This window comes from Chlorocebus sabaeus, chromosome 4 (genome assembly GCF_047675955.1).
Source record: "Chlorocebus sabaeus isolate Y175 chromosome 4, mChlSab1.0.hap1, whole genome shotgun sequence".
Lineage (NCBI taxonomy): Eukaryota > Metazoa > Chordata > Mammalia > Primates > Cercopithecidae > Chlorocebus > Chlorocebus sabaeus.
This window is the reverse complement of record NC_132907.1, coordinates 57722285-57739509: the sequence shown is the minus strand read 5'-3', so window position 1 is coordinate 57739509 and position 17225 is coordinate 57722285. Positions and strand designations below refer to the sequence as shown.

Here is a 17225-nt window from a genome sequence, read left to right as displayed (position 1 = left end):
GTGACTAATATTATTAAAATAATACCTGAAGAAAGTATCCTAGAAAATGCAAATAGATGACAATGGAAGTATGAAACTAAGAATCTAAGGTTACCCACTGCTACAGAAATAGCAAGTGACTGTACTGACATATAGTATCGGCAAAAAATTCAAGAGGGCATAGTAAAACACTGGGTAAGGGTTGTGAAAGAAGGCAAAGATGACTTTTGAAGATAGTGATTCTTGATCTTTTGTGTGCATCAGAATTATCTGGAGAACTTGTTAAATATATAGGACAGTGACCAGTAAAGTCCCCAAGTAATCCATCTAACAGTTTGAGAGATGGCTCTAAAACATTAAACTGGTAGAATAGGTGGTGCTACTAAACAGAAAAAGAAAAGAAGGGACTAGGGAAAATAAGAATAAAATCAGTTTCAGTAAGTTTCATGGGACAGGGGGACATGCTGAACAACTACTCTCATCAAGCCCCGTAAGTTCAAAGAGAAAATTAGTACAGCCGGTGCAGTAGCTCACACCTGTAATTCTAGCACTTTGGGAGGCCGAGGCGGGCAATCACCTGAGGTCAGGAGTTTAAGACCAGCCCCGCCAACATGGTGAAACTCCATCTCTACTAAAAATATAAAAATTAGCCAGGCAAGGTGGCGCATACCGATAATCCCAGCTACTCAGGAGGCTGAGGCAGGAGACGCTTGAACCTGGGAGGCAGAGGTTGCAGTGAGCCGAGATCGCGCAACTGCACTCCAGCCTGGGTGACAGAGTGAGACTCTGTCTCAAAAAATAAAAAAAATTTTTTTTTTTTTTGAGACGGAGTCTCGCTCTGTCGCCCAGATTGGAGTGCCGTGGCCGGATCTCAGCTCACTGCAAGCTCTGCCTCCCGGATTCACGCCATTCTCCTGCCTCAGTGCCGAGAATCATCAATATGATGGTATATATTACATCACATAAAAGGATATGGAAGTGAATGCAGGAAAAATGAGCAAGGGTTTAGATCTGAGGGAAACTAATGTTTCTAAAAAGGTAAATAATTAACCATTGTTGGTAAACATTAAAAAAGGATAGCCAGGTATGATGAAAAGTCAAAGTGAACAGTAATTTGAAATGCAGCTGACAGTTTCAACTCAAGTACAAGAAATATGGATAAGAAATATGTGATAGTGTCAGCTGGAAAATAAGCCTTGGATACTTCTCAGTAGGAGCCCACTGATCTGGTTTGATTACTCCCCACCTCACTTTTGTAAGCAGCTGCATCCCAAAGAGCTCAGTAAAAAGAAGTCATTGTGAGAAGTAGGTAGCTTAGCCTAGACCTCTAGGCCCTAGAGTTATGAACTTTTTTTTTCCTAGTAGAGTTGGCGGTCTCACTATGTTGCCCAAGCTGGTTTCAAACTCCTGGCCTCAAGCAATCCTCCTACCTTGACCTCCCAAAGTGCTGGGATTACAAATGTGAGCCACAGAGCCCAATCAGTTACAAACATTTGAATGAAAAGTACCCAAAGCAGAGAAAGGCTTGTGATATAATTTTAACTTGTCAATTTCTGGAAATCTGTTAATATTTTAGAACCCTACATGTACACTATGTGTAGATTTACTTATATAGAGATGTGCTTACCTGAACTAATTTAAACATTTCATCTTGGAGCATCTGCCTAACGGACTCTGAACAATCTGGTAACTGAGCCCTGCATTCATTTCTCTGGGTCTTCTGAGGTGTTGGAACAGGTGGTTGTGAAGCAACACTGACTCCATTTGATGATATCAGAGGTAGAACTGAGGAAGATTTGTCTTTATATGTAGAAATCTGTGCACTATGTGGAAAGCATTTAAATAAAAAACATGCATTAATTGACAAAAAACAAACTGAATGTCTATGATCTGAATATTCTGATCCCACTTTTGTCTTCCAATTTAAAGGGTATTCTGGTAGTTTTCTAGAAATTTAAACCCTAAAGCCTTTCTCTCTAGTGCCCGTTAGCCCCCAGACATATTCGTCATCAGCTCAATTTTCATCTTTATTAAGGGACTGTCTAGTCAGTGATGAGCTCCTTCATAGGGTGTTGCAAACCCAAGAGCTGACATGTATTTTACTTGCCTGGTCCCTGTGGACATCTAAATTTCAGACCTGTGGAATCATTCTAACTGTACAGACTTCATAATTTGTAATTTTGTTTAGAAATATGTTTTTGACTAAAATTAATGAACCAGCATAGAGTTAAGAAAACTAGGGAAAAAATAGGATTAAAAAATTTAATTCTAGGATCAGTAGAGAAAACTACTGTTTATTATCATTAAATGTGAAACAACAGTACTGTGAACATTTCATTTCCAAGCAAACCTCAGAGTTTAAATGTATCATAAATCCTAATAAAAATGCTTATTTACAAACAAAAATTAAGGATCAAAGCAAGGTGTTTAGCTGTTTTTTTTTTTTTAAACAAAATGACTGTTGGGGAATTGACTATCTCAAACAAATGACTCATAACAAAATGACTATCTCAAACATAGCAGATACTCAAAGTTTTCTACATTTTATAAACTAAGCAACAGAGCAGGCAATTATCAGATTCAAATAGATCATTATTTCCAAAAAATAAAAGAACATATTAAATTTCATATAGACTTATTTAGGTTTACGCTCATTCCCATTTGGCAATTATATTTGCCTTTTACTGAGCATCTAACACACCCAATAAAAAGCTTTATTTGGCAAATTCACAAAAAATAGTCATTACAGGCCAGGCGCGGTGGCTCAAGCCTATAATCCCAGCACTTTGGGAGGCCAAGACGGATGGATCACGAGGTCAGGAGATCGAGACCATCCTGGCTAACATGGTGAAACCCCGTCTCTACTAAAAAATACAAAAAAAAAACTAGCCGGGCAAGGTGGCGGGCGCCTGTAGTCCCAGCTACTCGGGAGGCTGAGGCAGGAGAATGGCGTGAACCCGGGAGGTGGAGCTTGCAGTGAGCTGAGATCCGGCCACTGCACTCCAGCCTGGGCGACAGAGCAACACTCCGTCCAAAAAAAAAAAAAAAGAAAATTGGCATTACAATAGATCCGCCTTTTCTTTTTTTGCCAAAGTGAAAGCTTTGAGTGTTGCTCCTTGAGAATCATGTTTCTCACAGCTGCTACCAGCCTCCACTGTCCCCAGCTTTCTTAGCTGGGTGACGAGCGAGTTAGTTGCCCAGTGACAGGGATCTGGAATCTAAAGAGTGAGCTGGAGACAAAGAAGGTTTAGGAGGCACCCTGTGGGGACTGGGTTCCTGCAGTGTAATGGAAGAGGGCATGGGTTTCAGGCTGGCTCCTCTTCAGGCATTCCTAGTAAAGCCACATGGGGCTCTAGGGCTGTAGAGGTCCCCTTGGGCACAGGGTGGGTGCATTCATGATTGCACAAGTCACTGGCACTCAAGAAGGCCTTGGGACAGTAGGGGCAGGTGTAGGGGTAAATTGAGCTGTAGGTACAGCTGGATGGCACAGCCCAGCCCAGTCTCAGAAGCTCTTTAAACTGAGTATAATGAAAGGGCCGGATATGGGTGTGAGCACTCATGCAGACACAACAATATCTTGTGAAGGTCTCCTTGCACAAACAGATTTGCCCATTTTAAAACAACTTTATTGGGCTTTGCTTTCAACAGGTCTCAAGGAGATTGATTCTAACTATGAAAATTTTTTTCTGAGGTAAAGCTGTGCTATATTTTCCTCCTATTTCGGCAAGACTTCTAAACACTAAGCACTCTGTTCAAAAGAACTGGATGAATCTGTTCTATGAGAGAATTAAAAGCATTTCAAACACTGTAAGAAATCACTTAGAAGCTGAAAATGAGCAACAACTTCATCTTTCAATAATATATCACTACTTTTTTTCAGAAAAGACTGTTCTAACATAGTTCCTGTATAACTTTAAAATACAATCGCTAGTGGAAACTCAGTAAAGATGTCAGATATGCATGCTTATGCTGCTCTTTCAGTGTTTTATGTTGCTTTTATTTTCTTAGTTTTTAGTCAAAATGCAACAATTGTTTCAAAAATGGTACAGTTGGCATATTTTCACTCTGATTTGTAAAACACAACTATTTTTAAATGGTATAGTAGGCAAAACTTCTTACCTAGAAATGTCCGAACTTGTATCTACTTGCGTTGATTGAGGAGCGGTATGCTCAGGATGTGAAAAGGCTTCGATCATACTATCAATAAAAATTAATAGGTGATTAGGAAGCAAGATATTCTTTGCATTATCTAAGGTACAAGTGATCTGTGCTCAGCCATCTAAGAGTCTAAACATCCTCTAATCTTCTACAATGTTTAGCTCATAATTACAATCTGTTTACATTTGTCTCCATAGCAATTAGTAACAGACCTAAGCAAAAGCAAAAAAAATATGTCTGGATGACTTAAAACACCACTTAAATACTGCTGACTGCTCAGCAATGAAAACAACAGAACCCAAAATGAGGGGACATGAGGTTAGCTAAGACCCAAATTTCACCTATAGAAGAGGCAGACACTTTGCTCAGAACACTAGAGCCCACTGACACATTTGAAACTGTAAAGAGGCTGGGCATGATGGCTCACGCCTGTGATCCCAGCACTGTGGGAGGCCGAGGCAGATGGATCTCCTGAGCTCAGGAGTTTGAGACCAGCCTGGGTGACATGGTGAATCCCATCTTTACGAGAAATACAAAAAAATTAACTAGGCGTGGTGGTGCGCACCTGCAGTCCCAGCTACTCAGGAGGCTGGGGCAGGAGGATGGCTTGATCCTGGGAGGTGGAGGTTGCAGTGAGCCAAGATTGCACCACTGCACTCTACCCTGGGCAACAGAGCAAGACCGTGTTTCCGAAAAACAACAACAACAACAAAAAAGAAACTGTAAAGTTTAGTATTTGTCTTATCTCTCTCTTTTCTTGGGTAATTTTCCTAAGGAATAGTTTTTATGAATAGAGGTATCTAAATTACTTGTAAAGGCACATAGTATTAAATATATTCTTTGTAATTGTCCACAGAAAACCTAACAAAATTTGTATACTGAAAAGAAAAAGGAAATCTAATTATGTTGCCTTTTTTTTTTTTTTGAAACGGAGTCTTGCTCTGTCGCTCAGGCTGGAGTGCAATGGCATGATCTTGGCTCACTGCAAGCTCCGCCTCCCCGGTTCACGCCATTTTCCTGCCTCAGCCTCCCGAGTAGCTGGAACTATAGGCACCCACCACCACGTCCAGCTAGTTTTTTATATTTTTAGTAGAGACAGGGTTTCACCGTGTTAGCCAGGACGGTCTCGATCTCTTGATCTCATGATCCACCCGCCTTGGCCTCCCAAAATGCTGAGATTACAGGCATGAGCCACCGCACCCGGCCATGTTGCCTTTCTTATCTAAGGGAATTCTAAAATTCTAGAACTTCTAAAATTCTAAAGATTTAGAAATCATGTCCAAACTGCAAAACATGAAAACTGCCTTCAGCTCTCCTTGAAGCAATAAGCTAGCCGGCAGTGTAAGTGTACATCATAGCCCTAATGAATAGTGTATAGTAATCACGACAGTGAAAGATTTTATACATACATAAAATAATTCATAATGGTTCTTTATTTGATTCAATAAATATGGAATAAGTATGAAAATTGGTTCCCTAATTAGCAGCTAAATAAGCTTTGGCCCATTTACAGCTTTATTTTGATAAGGCTGATAGTGATGAGAGAACAAAAGGCATTTTAGAGATCATTATTTATTTTGCTCTATCAATACACAGAAGTATAACATTTACCAAAAATCATTTTACCATAACTATAAGCTGAAGTTACAGTTTCAGTAGAAACACAATACCACCCTAAATCATGTATTGTAAATTATGAAGGAAAAAAGTTGAAAGCTTCACTGAAGTAACCAGAGACAATCACTGTCATACTTTTTTCCCCCTTACCCTTTCTGTTCAGTCGATTTTTCCTCCATATTTGTCTCCAGTGGTTCTTCCCTTTGACACTGAACCTCTTCTGTGAACTCCTTTTAAAATTGATAGCATGCAAAAAGAAAACAGGTAAAACAAATAGGTATTACTGTCTTGAGTATTTTCAGTCTCATATTAGCCGCTTAACCAGAGTAACAATAGTCTACAAGCAAGTGAGAAATCACACAGTAAAATGTACTCCCAGTCCTGCTCTGACCAAATCTTTATACTGTGTGAACTGCCTCCAGTCTGTCACACTGGGCTATTGAGCATGCTAAGTTACAAAGACAAGACTGTGTCAATAGACTAACACACTGTAAATTATATACATATAACACTACATGATTATTCATTTCCCTGCAAAAACAACTATAAAACCAGGAAAAATGAATCCATTTTAAAAGAATTGTTACAAGGCAGGTGGATCACTTGAGGTCAGGAGGTCAAGATCAGCCTGGCCAACATGGTGAAACTCTATCTCTACAAAAATTACAAAAAATTAGTCAGGCATGGTGCCGCATGCCTGTAGTCCCAGCTACTTGGGAGGCTGAGGCAGAATTGCTTAAACCTGGGAGGCTGAAGCTGCAGTTAGCCAAGATCACACCACTACACTTCAGCCTGGGCAACAGAGCAAGACTGTCTCAAACATAAAAATAATAATAAAAAAGAACTGTTACAACAGATAGGGCACAGTGGCTCACACCTGTAATTTCAGCACTTTGAGAGGCTGAGGCTAGGAGTTCAGGACCAGCCTAAGCAACATAGCAAAGCCCAGTCTCTACAAAAAAATGTTTTTTTAAAAAATTAGCTGGGCATAGTGGTGCGCACCTATAGGACGCATCAACTTGGGAGGCTGAGGCAAGAAGATGACTTTATTCCAGGAATTCCAGGCTGCAGTGAGCCACGATTGTGCCACTGCACTCCAGCTTGGGCAAAAGAGCAAGACTCTCATCTCAAAAAAAAAAAAACAAAAAACAAAAAACAAAAAACAGAACTGTTACAATAATTGGAAATGTCTATGTTCCCCCTGGAAATTCAATGTATAGAGTTTTGAGAAAAATAATACCAAAAGCATATATATGTATAAAAAGTACAGCTGAAATATACTTTTTAATTTTTTTTTTTTTAAGACAGGGTCTCACTCTGTTGCCCAGGCTGGAATGTACTAGCACAATACAGCTCACTACAGCCTCAAACTCCTGAAGTCAAATGATCCTCCCACCTCAGCCTTCCAAGTAGCTGAGACTACTACAGGCACATGCCACCATGCCTGGCTATTTTTTAATTTTTCGTAGAGATGGAGCCTTGTTCTCTTGAGCAGGCTGGTCCAAAACTCCTGGGCTCAAGCAATCCTCCCGCCTCAGCCTCCCAAAGTGCAGGGATTACAGGTATCAGTTGCCATGCTTGGCCATACTTCCATACTTTTTAAATAAAGGACACGTTTGCTATTCTTGATTAAATAAATTTGCTGAAGCAGTTTATGGCATGAAAATTTCATTGCCTGAAATTATTGGACATGTTACTATACTGTACTAGAATTTCAGGGAAAGAAAAATGCCACACAGCATGGCTATATTCTACAACCCATAGTGCATTTTTAAGAGGTAGCCTTGCTTTGATATATTTAATAACAATGAATAAAAGCATGTATAATTTAAACACTACACAAAATGAAAGATGAATAATTGTATCCACTATTTATTGACTTACTTCTTCTAACTGCTGTGGTAAAGTCACCATGCAAATGCCAAGATTGGGACTTCTGAAACCTCCAACAGATTCTTCAATGTCTTCTAGCGATAAGTGAAGATGAAGAGAAAACTGATCATTAAAAAAATTAAACTATTGACTTTTTAGGGGGCTCAGGGAATATTACCAGAAACAATATAATGACAGAAATATTTTCTATCCTTTTTATAAAGACAGTCTTTGAAAACACCTGGAGTCTATTCCATCTTCATCAGGTAAATTCCAGATAAGCCTTGAGAGGCCTTATTATTCAGTATGTTTAACTCCATGTAGTGCTCTGAGAGTTTCTGTTTTAAGGAAGACTGCTGGGGAGAGGTTTGTAGAGTTGCTTCACAGAAATAAAGAGACCATAATTATTACATAAGCAGCACAACAGGCCCAACAATTGTAAAAGAGCACCAACGTAAAAATACCTTAGATCTTCTTGGTTTTATCAAAACCAAAATTAGAGTTAGTATGTTCAATGTTTCATAAATATTTAATTCTCTTAATTTTTTATTTTAGGCTCCTGTAAACACACTTATGTTGAAGACTAAATAAGTTATCTCAGATAATATTATTTACCAATTTCAAATTAATAAAGCCAAAAAAATAGATTATCTAAATAAACTGACCTTCATAGTCTGATACGTGCATATCCATTTCCTCTTTTGTAAATGCTTGTACTTCTAAAAGATTCTCATCAATATCTATAAATTCTTTTTTAGTATTATGAATGACGGAAATAATCTCAACATTGATTTCTTTTATATCAGGATTTTTTGCTTCAGCTGGCATTCTACTGAAAAAAATGCAGCAACTAAAATTACAACTATTCTTGGAGATAAAGAGCTACTTTATATTTAATTCAGTTTTTGTTTTTGTTTTTTTTTTTTTGAGATGGAGTCTCACTCTGCCGCCCAGGCTGGAGTGCAATGGTGCAATCTCGACTTAATTCAGTTTTTTAAAAACAAAGAACAAACTTTGGTTTTATATTTATAAAATCTTTCTTAAAAAAATTCTGATACATAGAAGCTCAGTTAAAGATTGTTCAGTAGGCCGGGTTCCGTGGCTCATGCCTGTAATGCTAGCACTTTGGGAGGCTGAGGCGGGTGGATCACCTGAGGTCGGGAGTTCGAGACCAGCCTGACCAACATGGAGAAACCCCGTCTCTACCAAAAATACAAAATTAGCTGGGAGTGGTGGCACATGCCTATAATCCCAGTTACTAGGGAGGCTGAGGCAGGAGAATTGCTTGAACCTGGGAGGCGGAGGTTGCGGTGAGCCAAGATTGTGCCATTGCACTCTAGCCTGGGCAACGAGAGTGAAACTCTGTCTCAAAAAAAAAAAAAAAAAAAAAAAAAGATTGTTCAGTAAATAACTAAACATCCTAGTTTTTATTTATTCAAATGATTGGAATAATTTCAACTTATCTAAAATTATCATTCTCACAAAGGACTATTCATGCTATAATGGCTTTTGCCTTGGGATTCAAAGCTATGTTACTCCTAGCATTGCTTCATATATAAAAATGGATGAAAGGATTAGTTCAACTTCTGATATGGGAAATAAATTGATAAAGGAATCTCTCAGGATGAATTAACTGCTGTCTCAGAAAATATAAGCTAGACCAAGAGGGAAAAAATACAATTTGCAATGAATTGTTAAAGCACCTCAGAAAGCTCACTGCCTGTTCCTCTACTTCAAAAAATGCTCATTCCTTTAACTTTCAAGGGTTTGATTCTTCCCTTTAAGCCCAAAGGCCATCAAACCAGGTGTCTTATATTGAAAAGAAGAGTATAATCAGCAACTTACTTCAAGATATTTTGACAAGATTTATTCTGACCATTTCTTTCCTCTGTTCCACCTGGAGTTGCTACTGCAACTGAACCGCCAGCATCTGATTTGCTCTCCCTCTCAATACTGGGTCCAACCTGACACCCAGTGTCACGATTCTCTACCATCTAAAGCAAACCATTTACAGTATTTAGTATTTATTGAACCCTTTATTTTTCACCATATTTTAAAATTATTCATTCTTTCTACAGGAATTCTGAATAATCCTCTTATTCATTTATCAAATATTTACTGCATTTCCACAACTCAATATTTGTTGCTGAAGCAATGATCAAGTCTTTATTCTAACTGGAAAAAGCAAATCTGACTACCTAAATAGTATTCAAAAGAAATCAGCCTTACACATTTGCAAGGGATATTGTCATTGTTTTCAGGCCACGAAACAGTGGCAAAAAAATTATAATATTCTCATTTCATTCCCTTTGCTATATCATAAAGACATTCAGCAGTTATTTCAAAATGACATAGTAAACAAAAATACATGCAGCTAAAAACACAAGGTACCTATCCCTTTTGTCTCAATTAAAATTTCCATATACATTACCTAGAAATACAAATTTCAAGGATGACAAATATCACAGTATCATATAAACTGTATACCTTATGATAACAGAAACCAATCTCAAGGAAAAAAAAGAGGACTGGTGTGGTGGCTCACGCCTATAATCCCAACATTTTGAGAGGCTGAGGTAGGAAGATCACTTGAGCCCAGGAGTTCGAGACCAGTTTGGGTAACAAAGGGAAATTCTAAAAAATTTAAAAATTAGCCAGGCATAGTGGCATGAGCCTGTGGTCCCAGTTGCTTGGGAGATTCAGGTGGAAGGATCACGTGAGCCCAGAAGGTCAAGGCTACAGGCAGCTCTGATCCTAAGACTGCACTCCAGCCTAGGTGATAAAGCAAGACTCTGGACCAGGCGCGGTGGCTCACACCTGTAATCCCAGCACTTTGGGAGGCCGAGGCGGGTGGATCACGAGGTCAGGAGTTCAAGACCAGCCTGGCGAATACGGTGAAACCCCGTCTCTACTAAAAAATACAAAAATTAGTCAGGCGTGGTGGCGCGCACCTGTAGTCCCAGCTACTCGCAAGGCTGAGGCAGGAGAATTGCTTGAATCCAGGAGGCAGAGGTTGCAGTGAGCTGAGATCATGCTACTGCACTCCAGCCTGGGTGACAGAGTGAGACTCCATCTCAAAAAAAAAAAAAAAGCAAGACTCTGTCTCAAAAAATAAATAAGTAAAAAAAACAAATTCACATACACACACGCGCGCGCGCGCGCGCGCATTCACATCCTTCAGCCTAGAATAAACTGCTTTGGAATAAAGGCACTTGCCATTGACTAGGGAAGAAAGAATAGTTAATTAAACACTAACTCCTCTACTGACTCCCATCTGCCTTTCTGGGTTTGATTCTTCAACCTCTTCTGGCCTGAGAATATAAGAAAAACAATCCACTAATGGACTTGATGAGACATCAGTAATTAAAACTAGAGAGCTACCTAGTCCTTCATCTGAACCAAAACCTGAAACCGAAAAGAGAAATAATATAACTGTAATACCACTTGTAATATCACTAAAATTATCTCCTTCCCTTTTTTCTTTTTTATAAATACACACAAAACTTCAAAACCTCACAGTCTCTCTGAAAAGCATGTTCACTTTAACTATTGTTAAGAATTAAAGGAACCACTAGAAGAAAAAAATAGGAGATACTGATTATAATCAACATTGTCATTAATTTTCTATTATTTAATGATTCTTTAATAGATGGGAAATGTAAACATAGTTTTAATCTAAAATGAGAATTCTCGTTTGTATGTAATGAACAATTGATATGCTTACCTGAATAATGGCATTTTTTGCCTTATATGTAGCAAAATAGGGTTGTTCCAAAAGCCATAATGATGTAAGAATGGCAGCTGTAGAGGTCTTTACACGAATTACTGGACTGTACTCAGAGGACGACTCAGCTATACCAGAATCACAGAGTAGTCTTCTATTAGACCACCTTATCATCCATTCCAGCAGTCTTCCTATACTGCCAAATGTATTTAGTGCTAAAGGAAGATCTTCTTGAGGGTTAATATCATTGCACTGAATAGCTTTGAAAATACATCTTCTAGTTTTAATGGACTTGGGAGTCCAAAAAGTGTTGTTTGATGATCTCTGGATTAGACATTTTTCTCTAGTGTCATCTTGTATTTTGTAAACTGACTTTTGTTTTAAACCAAATAATCCACTCATTCGTTCATTCTTATTGACTTCATTCAAAGGATATTCTAAAAAAGGTTTGATCCCTTGATTAACCAGTACCGATGATGAAAGTTCCTGGTTTTCTAAATGCATGCCATATTCATCATTTAAAGAGGATGATTTTTCTGATTCATAGGACTCAGGAGCAACAACAAAGCAAGAACCAGCTCTAAACACATTCTGGCTTTTAGTTTTGCTCTGACGTCGTTTTAACGTTGTATGTACATCAAAAAGTAAAGAATTAAGTTCATGTTCTCTAAGTGTTCCAGAAAAACTGGTTAGAAATGGAATTCCAGCATCCCTGGAATAAGGTAGGTCTCTTTCAAGAATGTAACTCAAAAAGAGATCAAGGAATTTAATATATTCATCATCGTCACGTTCAAATTCCCAAACACCTACTACAGGAAGTGTATTTTGTGATAACTTTTCATGATCTTCTTTCTTTGTAGGATTTTCCTTCTGATTACACATTTTCTTTTTATCAGTGAGCTTACCAATCGATGTTAATTCCACGTGATTTGGGGCATTTCTACAGCAAAAAAATAAAATAAAATAAGACAGAATTAAAGATCATTTAATCACTAAAACTGATATTAGAATTGACATGAAAAATTCTCTCCAATGATTAAGTCATATATATTTTGTGTGCCTTGATTACATATATTTCAAATGAGGGAGTGGGATTAAATTATTTCTAAGTGTTTTCAAGAGTGGAACATTTCTACGAGATCAAAAAAAAATTAATATCAAAAGGGAAAAGTTGTATTAGAAGAGATTAAAATGTGTCCACAGAAATTTCACTATAAAAGAACATGAATGATTTTTCTGTGGGTAAAAAAAAAATAGTCCTCTAATGGGTCAGATTTTAGGAATACAAAGTCAACAAAAACTCCAAGCCACTGATACACAACAAAATTTAGGATTTCTTTTCTTGCATCTGCCCGCTCAGCTCCCCTAATACCATGTGTAACAAGCAAGACTGTCCTTTTTTGTTTAACCACACAAAATTAGGAACTTTTTCTAAACACTTTTAGCTGCTATGAAACCAGTTAGGCAGATACCTTAACTGCCCAACCACAATTCCTTTTAAATGTTTCTTCTCAACGTGGTTCTTAGGGCAGAACACAGATCCTTAGTTCCCTCAGTAAGAGAACAGGTATTGGCCACCTGGGCTGAAAGCATCCCATCCCTTCTGCTTGAGGCAATTTCCTTCCCTGAAATATTTCCCTTAAAAATATTAAGGAAATTTAAGGAAAAATTTTCCTTAAAAATAATATGGCTAACTCAGTAACCCAAAACTATTTAAGTCTAAAGATTACTTTAAAAAACTGAAAGTCCTCCAGTGAAGCGTAGAATTTCATCTACTCCTCTGATTTTATAATTTCAGATGGCAAAATTATTTCATATATCAATAATACTTAAAGTAAATTTTCGAATGTACAGTCTCATTTTATACTCCTAATATTCTTATGAGTGGAGGGGGTGGCACTTATCATTCATATTATTAATAGTGCAATCTGTGAGGGTTGCTGGGACCAGAAATCAGCTCATCAGATGCCTGAAAGCTACTTTTCAAAGGAAGCGAATGCCTGTTATTAAAAGATCTCAATTGTACCTTTGATAGATATTTATCCTACTTTTTTCTTCAACCGACAAAGCTTCAGAGAATGTATCTGCCGTATCTGCATCACTGTGAGCCATAGAATTCCCAAGTTCTGTGAGTGTACTTCTGCTCAAACTAGTCCCCAGGGAAAATCTGTCAAAACCTGGAGCCTCATCTGGTTTCTCTTCTTCAATTGGTTCCCATATATTCAATTCAAAAGAGCCTATATTTCTCTGTACACGTTTTAGAGCTTTCACCCTCACTTTCTGGATAGAATGCATGACAACAGACATCATTTCCTCAGTCTGGGGACCTGGAAAGAAAAGAATAAAAAGTCTTAGTGTTCATTAAAATGTTTCAATTCGAGACATACGGAGACCCAACTCTGGTCCCTCCTGGGGACAAGAAACCTAACTCATGACTTATTTCCACATTCTTACAGGCCGTGTTTTCTTCAGTATTTACTGGAAAGGTATTTTAAAGTAGAGCTGCAGAAGCTAAAGAAGGTCCATTAAAGAACACAATAAAAGAGATAGAACCTAGACTTCAGAAGAAACAGTATGCCCTGGAAAAAAAAACTTTAAGTGATTTAACTGTTTTAAAACTCAGAAGGATAATTATATTTAATAAAAAGAATAACCAATGTTTTTTCCATTCTCACATAGTAGAGAATAAGAGAAAATGAGTATAATTCTAGTCAAAAAAATCAAGAACATTTTTCTTACTACAAGTAATAGGAAACAATAGCAAGGGAAGGTTTTCAAGGCTGTCTATAGAAAAATTTTAAAACATTATTTAATACCTAAACAGAATATTTTAAAGGATGTCAAAAAAAGTATTAAGAAAAATCACAAATACAATATATTAATAGAATAATACAAAATCACTGGACATACCTGGACTTAAATACTGAATTATAGTTCTAAAAAGCAGGGTAATTTTAATTCTTTAAAAATTCCACAACGTTGTAAATGTACTTAATGTCAATGAATTGTATATTTTAAATGACTAAAATGGTAAATTTTATATTATATGTGTTTTACCCCAATAAGAAATGTGTGTATTCTAATTTTGAAGAACAAAATTAGAAGCATAAATAACCATAAAGGGAAAGGAAAGTTACTTGTTTTCAACAAATACTTTCAATATACAAAGTACTATATGCTCATTTTATATTATGTTATTTAATCCTCTCTGAATACACATCATAAAGCAGGTAATACTATGCCCACTTTACAAATAAAGATATGAGGCTCAGAGAGACTGAGCGACTTGCCTAAAGTCACAAAGTTACTGACTGACAGAGCCATGAGCCGCAGTCAGCTCCATCTGGTTCCAAAGCAAGAGATTAGTCCTTCTGCAATGGAGAAATGTTTCTACCTTCTCATACTCCTATCTTGAGGAAGAGGTAGAAATACACAGACACATAAGCAACAGTAAATAAATATTTTCAAAACAAAAAGGGAATCTTCTGCAATTTATCTATAGCTATCTGAGAAACAACAAATAATACCTTTCACAACACAGTGTCTGAGTCTCTGGTGAAGAGAGTGATACTTGTCTCTTAAAGGAACCCTCACATCCTCGGGATAGGGAAATGCTTTCACGAAAATTTCTGCTACCTTCAGAAAAAAAATTTTTTAAGTTTTATGAGAAACAACATTCTTTTGCTTCCATTCCACAAATATTTTATTTTAACTAAAAATATAAATGCATATTTCTTACTAATCTTTTGAGGTCAGGTCACAGCCTCTCCCTGAGCATGAGTCTGCTAATAGGAGTTTCGTATCAACTTACTTTTTTATTTTAAAACACGTAATTGACAAAACATGTATATTCAAGGTGTACGATGTGATGATTTAATATACGTATACATTCTGTGCTGATTTCCACAGTCAAATTAATTAGCACATCCATCAATACACACAGTTACTATTGTAATATCCTCCCTTATCAAATTTCAGGTAAACAATATACTACGATTAACTATAGTCACTACATTGTACATTGGATCCCTAGAACTTAATTCATCTTATAACTGAAAGGTTGTACCGTTTGACCAAGATCTCCCCATTTCCATCACATCCCCAGCCTCTGGCAACCACCATTCCACTCTCTGCTTCTGTGAGTTTAAAATTTTTATATTCCACACATAAATAAGGTCCTACAGTATTTATCTTTCTGAACCCAGAAGATATTATGCTAAGTGAAATAAGCCAAAGAAAGGCAATATCATCCTTAATTAAAATTAAATAAAAATCTTTTAAAGTCCCTGATTCTGATGTAGTTTACTTTCACCTACAAGCACATTACCTTTCTGATTGGTGGCAGTTCTCCAATAAGGCTCAAAATTATATCCTGAATAAGTTCTTCCATATTAAAGAACCGACAGAAAGGCAGCATTCTATAAGCCCATTCCACCGCACTAAGACAGTGCTCAATCATACAAGAATCAAACTCCACTTCAAGGTCCTAAAAGGATATTGAAAAACATTCATTTCTTTTTTAGTTTAGATGGTAGACCAGAATGAGTTCAAAAGAAAGTTTTGCTGCAAACAATAAAATCTTCTTTTAAACAATAATTTCCCAAGTAATGTGTGTTTATTTTTCTTATTTTTGCCCTGGTAAATACCTTTTCTCCCTTTACATTTTCTCTTGCTTTCTGATATTGCCTGCAACTAAGGGATAACTTATCACGGACATGCAGCATCCAACACAGAGCACAAAGTTCTCTGAAGCAACCTAAAGCAGGAACACAGATATGAAAGAAAACTATATGAGTATATACATTAATATTATAACAACTCCACCTCTGCTGGTCATTTTTTTCAAAGTAAAGGTCTTTATTTCATTAATTATAAAATGAACACATGCATTGTAAATGTATATAAAAGTCCTTATCTAAAAATCATGTAGACTGACTTAAAAGTCACTTATTGATATTTATGTTTAAATATTTTTAATACTAAAAACAATTTCTAATAGTAAATAATTTATCAGAAGCAATACAAGTACACAAAGATATATAAAATCATACTATGTTTGCTGCCTTGCAACTAGCTTTTTTTTCACCTACTATATCTTAGATATCTTTTCATGTGCTTTTCATATACTGAGTCTTCTTATTGCCGATACGGTGTTCCATACTATAAACAATGCACGGGCTCACAATCCAGCTATCAAAACTAGTTTCCACTCTTCTGCTAATCTTAAATTTCTATTATAGTTAACATCTGACCAATTAAGTGAAAACCATCTCTCTACCCTACTGTTCTATGGTTAATAGGACCTTTTCAACGGTGTGATGTAGGCTTTGTAGACAGAGCAAGACTTTGTCTCCCAGCTACTTGGAAACCTGAGGTGGGAGGATCATTTGAGCCGAGGAGTTTGAGACCAGTCTCCATGTTGGTATGGATGTGGTGAAAAGGAAACACTTTTACACTGCTGGTGAAAACGTAAACTAGTACAACCACTATGGAAAACAGTGTGAAGATTCCTTAAAAAACTAAAAGTAGATCCACCATTTGATCCAAACAATCCCACTACTGGGTATCTACCCAGAGGAAAAGAAATCATTATATGAAAAAGACACTTGCACCCGCTTGTTTCTAGCAGCACAACAGCAAGACCGTCTCTGGAAAAAGAAAAATACAGGAACTTTTCCTCTGGAGAAAGAAAGATAATACTCTAAAATTTAACAGTCATTCATTTATGCCTTATTTGTTTTTATTTATTTTTTACTTATTATTATTATTTTTGAGACGGAGTCTTGCTCTGTCTTGCCCAGGCTGGAGTGCAGTGGCACGATCTTGGCTCACTGCAGCCTCCACCTCCCCGGTTCAAGCAATTCTCCGGTCTCAG

At 37.1% G+C, this 17225-nt stretch overlaps 1 protein-coding gene across 12 annotated transcripts in view; it reads right to left on the bottom strand.

Moving 5' to 3' along the window:
* CPLANE1 (ciliogenesis and planar polarity effector complex subunit 1) overlaps nucleotides 1-17225 on the bottom strand; it is a 155502-nt gene that overhangs the window by 66278 nt on the left and 71999 nt on the right. For 10 of the 12 annotated variants that reach the window (XR_012092790.1, XR_490029.3, XR_005238041.2 and 7 more), the window contains exons 22-32: nucleotides 15997-16106; nucleotides 15678-15836; nucleotides 14878-14986; nucleotides 13377-13677; nucleotides 11351-12290; nucleotides 9472-9620; nucleotides 8292-8458; nucleotides 7639-7721; nucleotides 5905-5984; nucleotides 4099-4176; nucleotides 1607-1802 (exon numbers count right to left, since the gene is read on the bottom strand). Coding sequence is in view for 8 of the 12 variants with exons in the window: in XM_073014793.1 (XP_072870894.1) it covers nucleotides 1607-1802; nucleotides 4099-4176; nucleotides 5905-5984; nucleotides 7639-7721; nucleotides 8292-8458; nucleotides 9472-9620; nucleotides 11351-12290; nucleotides 13377-13677; nucleotides 14878-14986; nucleotides 15678-15836; nucleotides 15997-16106 (2372 nt within the window). In the remaining 4 variants the exon portion in view is untranslated. The remainder of the gene's footprint in view (nucleotides 1-1606; nucleotides 1803-4098; nucleotides 4177-5904; nucleotides 5985-7638; nucleotides 7722-8291; nucleotides 8459-9471; nucleotides 9621-11350; nucleotides 12291-13376; nucleotides 13678-14877; nucleotides 14987-15677; nucleotides 15837-15996; nucleotides 16107-17225) is intronic. The other 2 variants (XM_037990759.2, XM_007961405.3) reach the window with 2 other exon arrangements.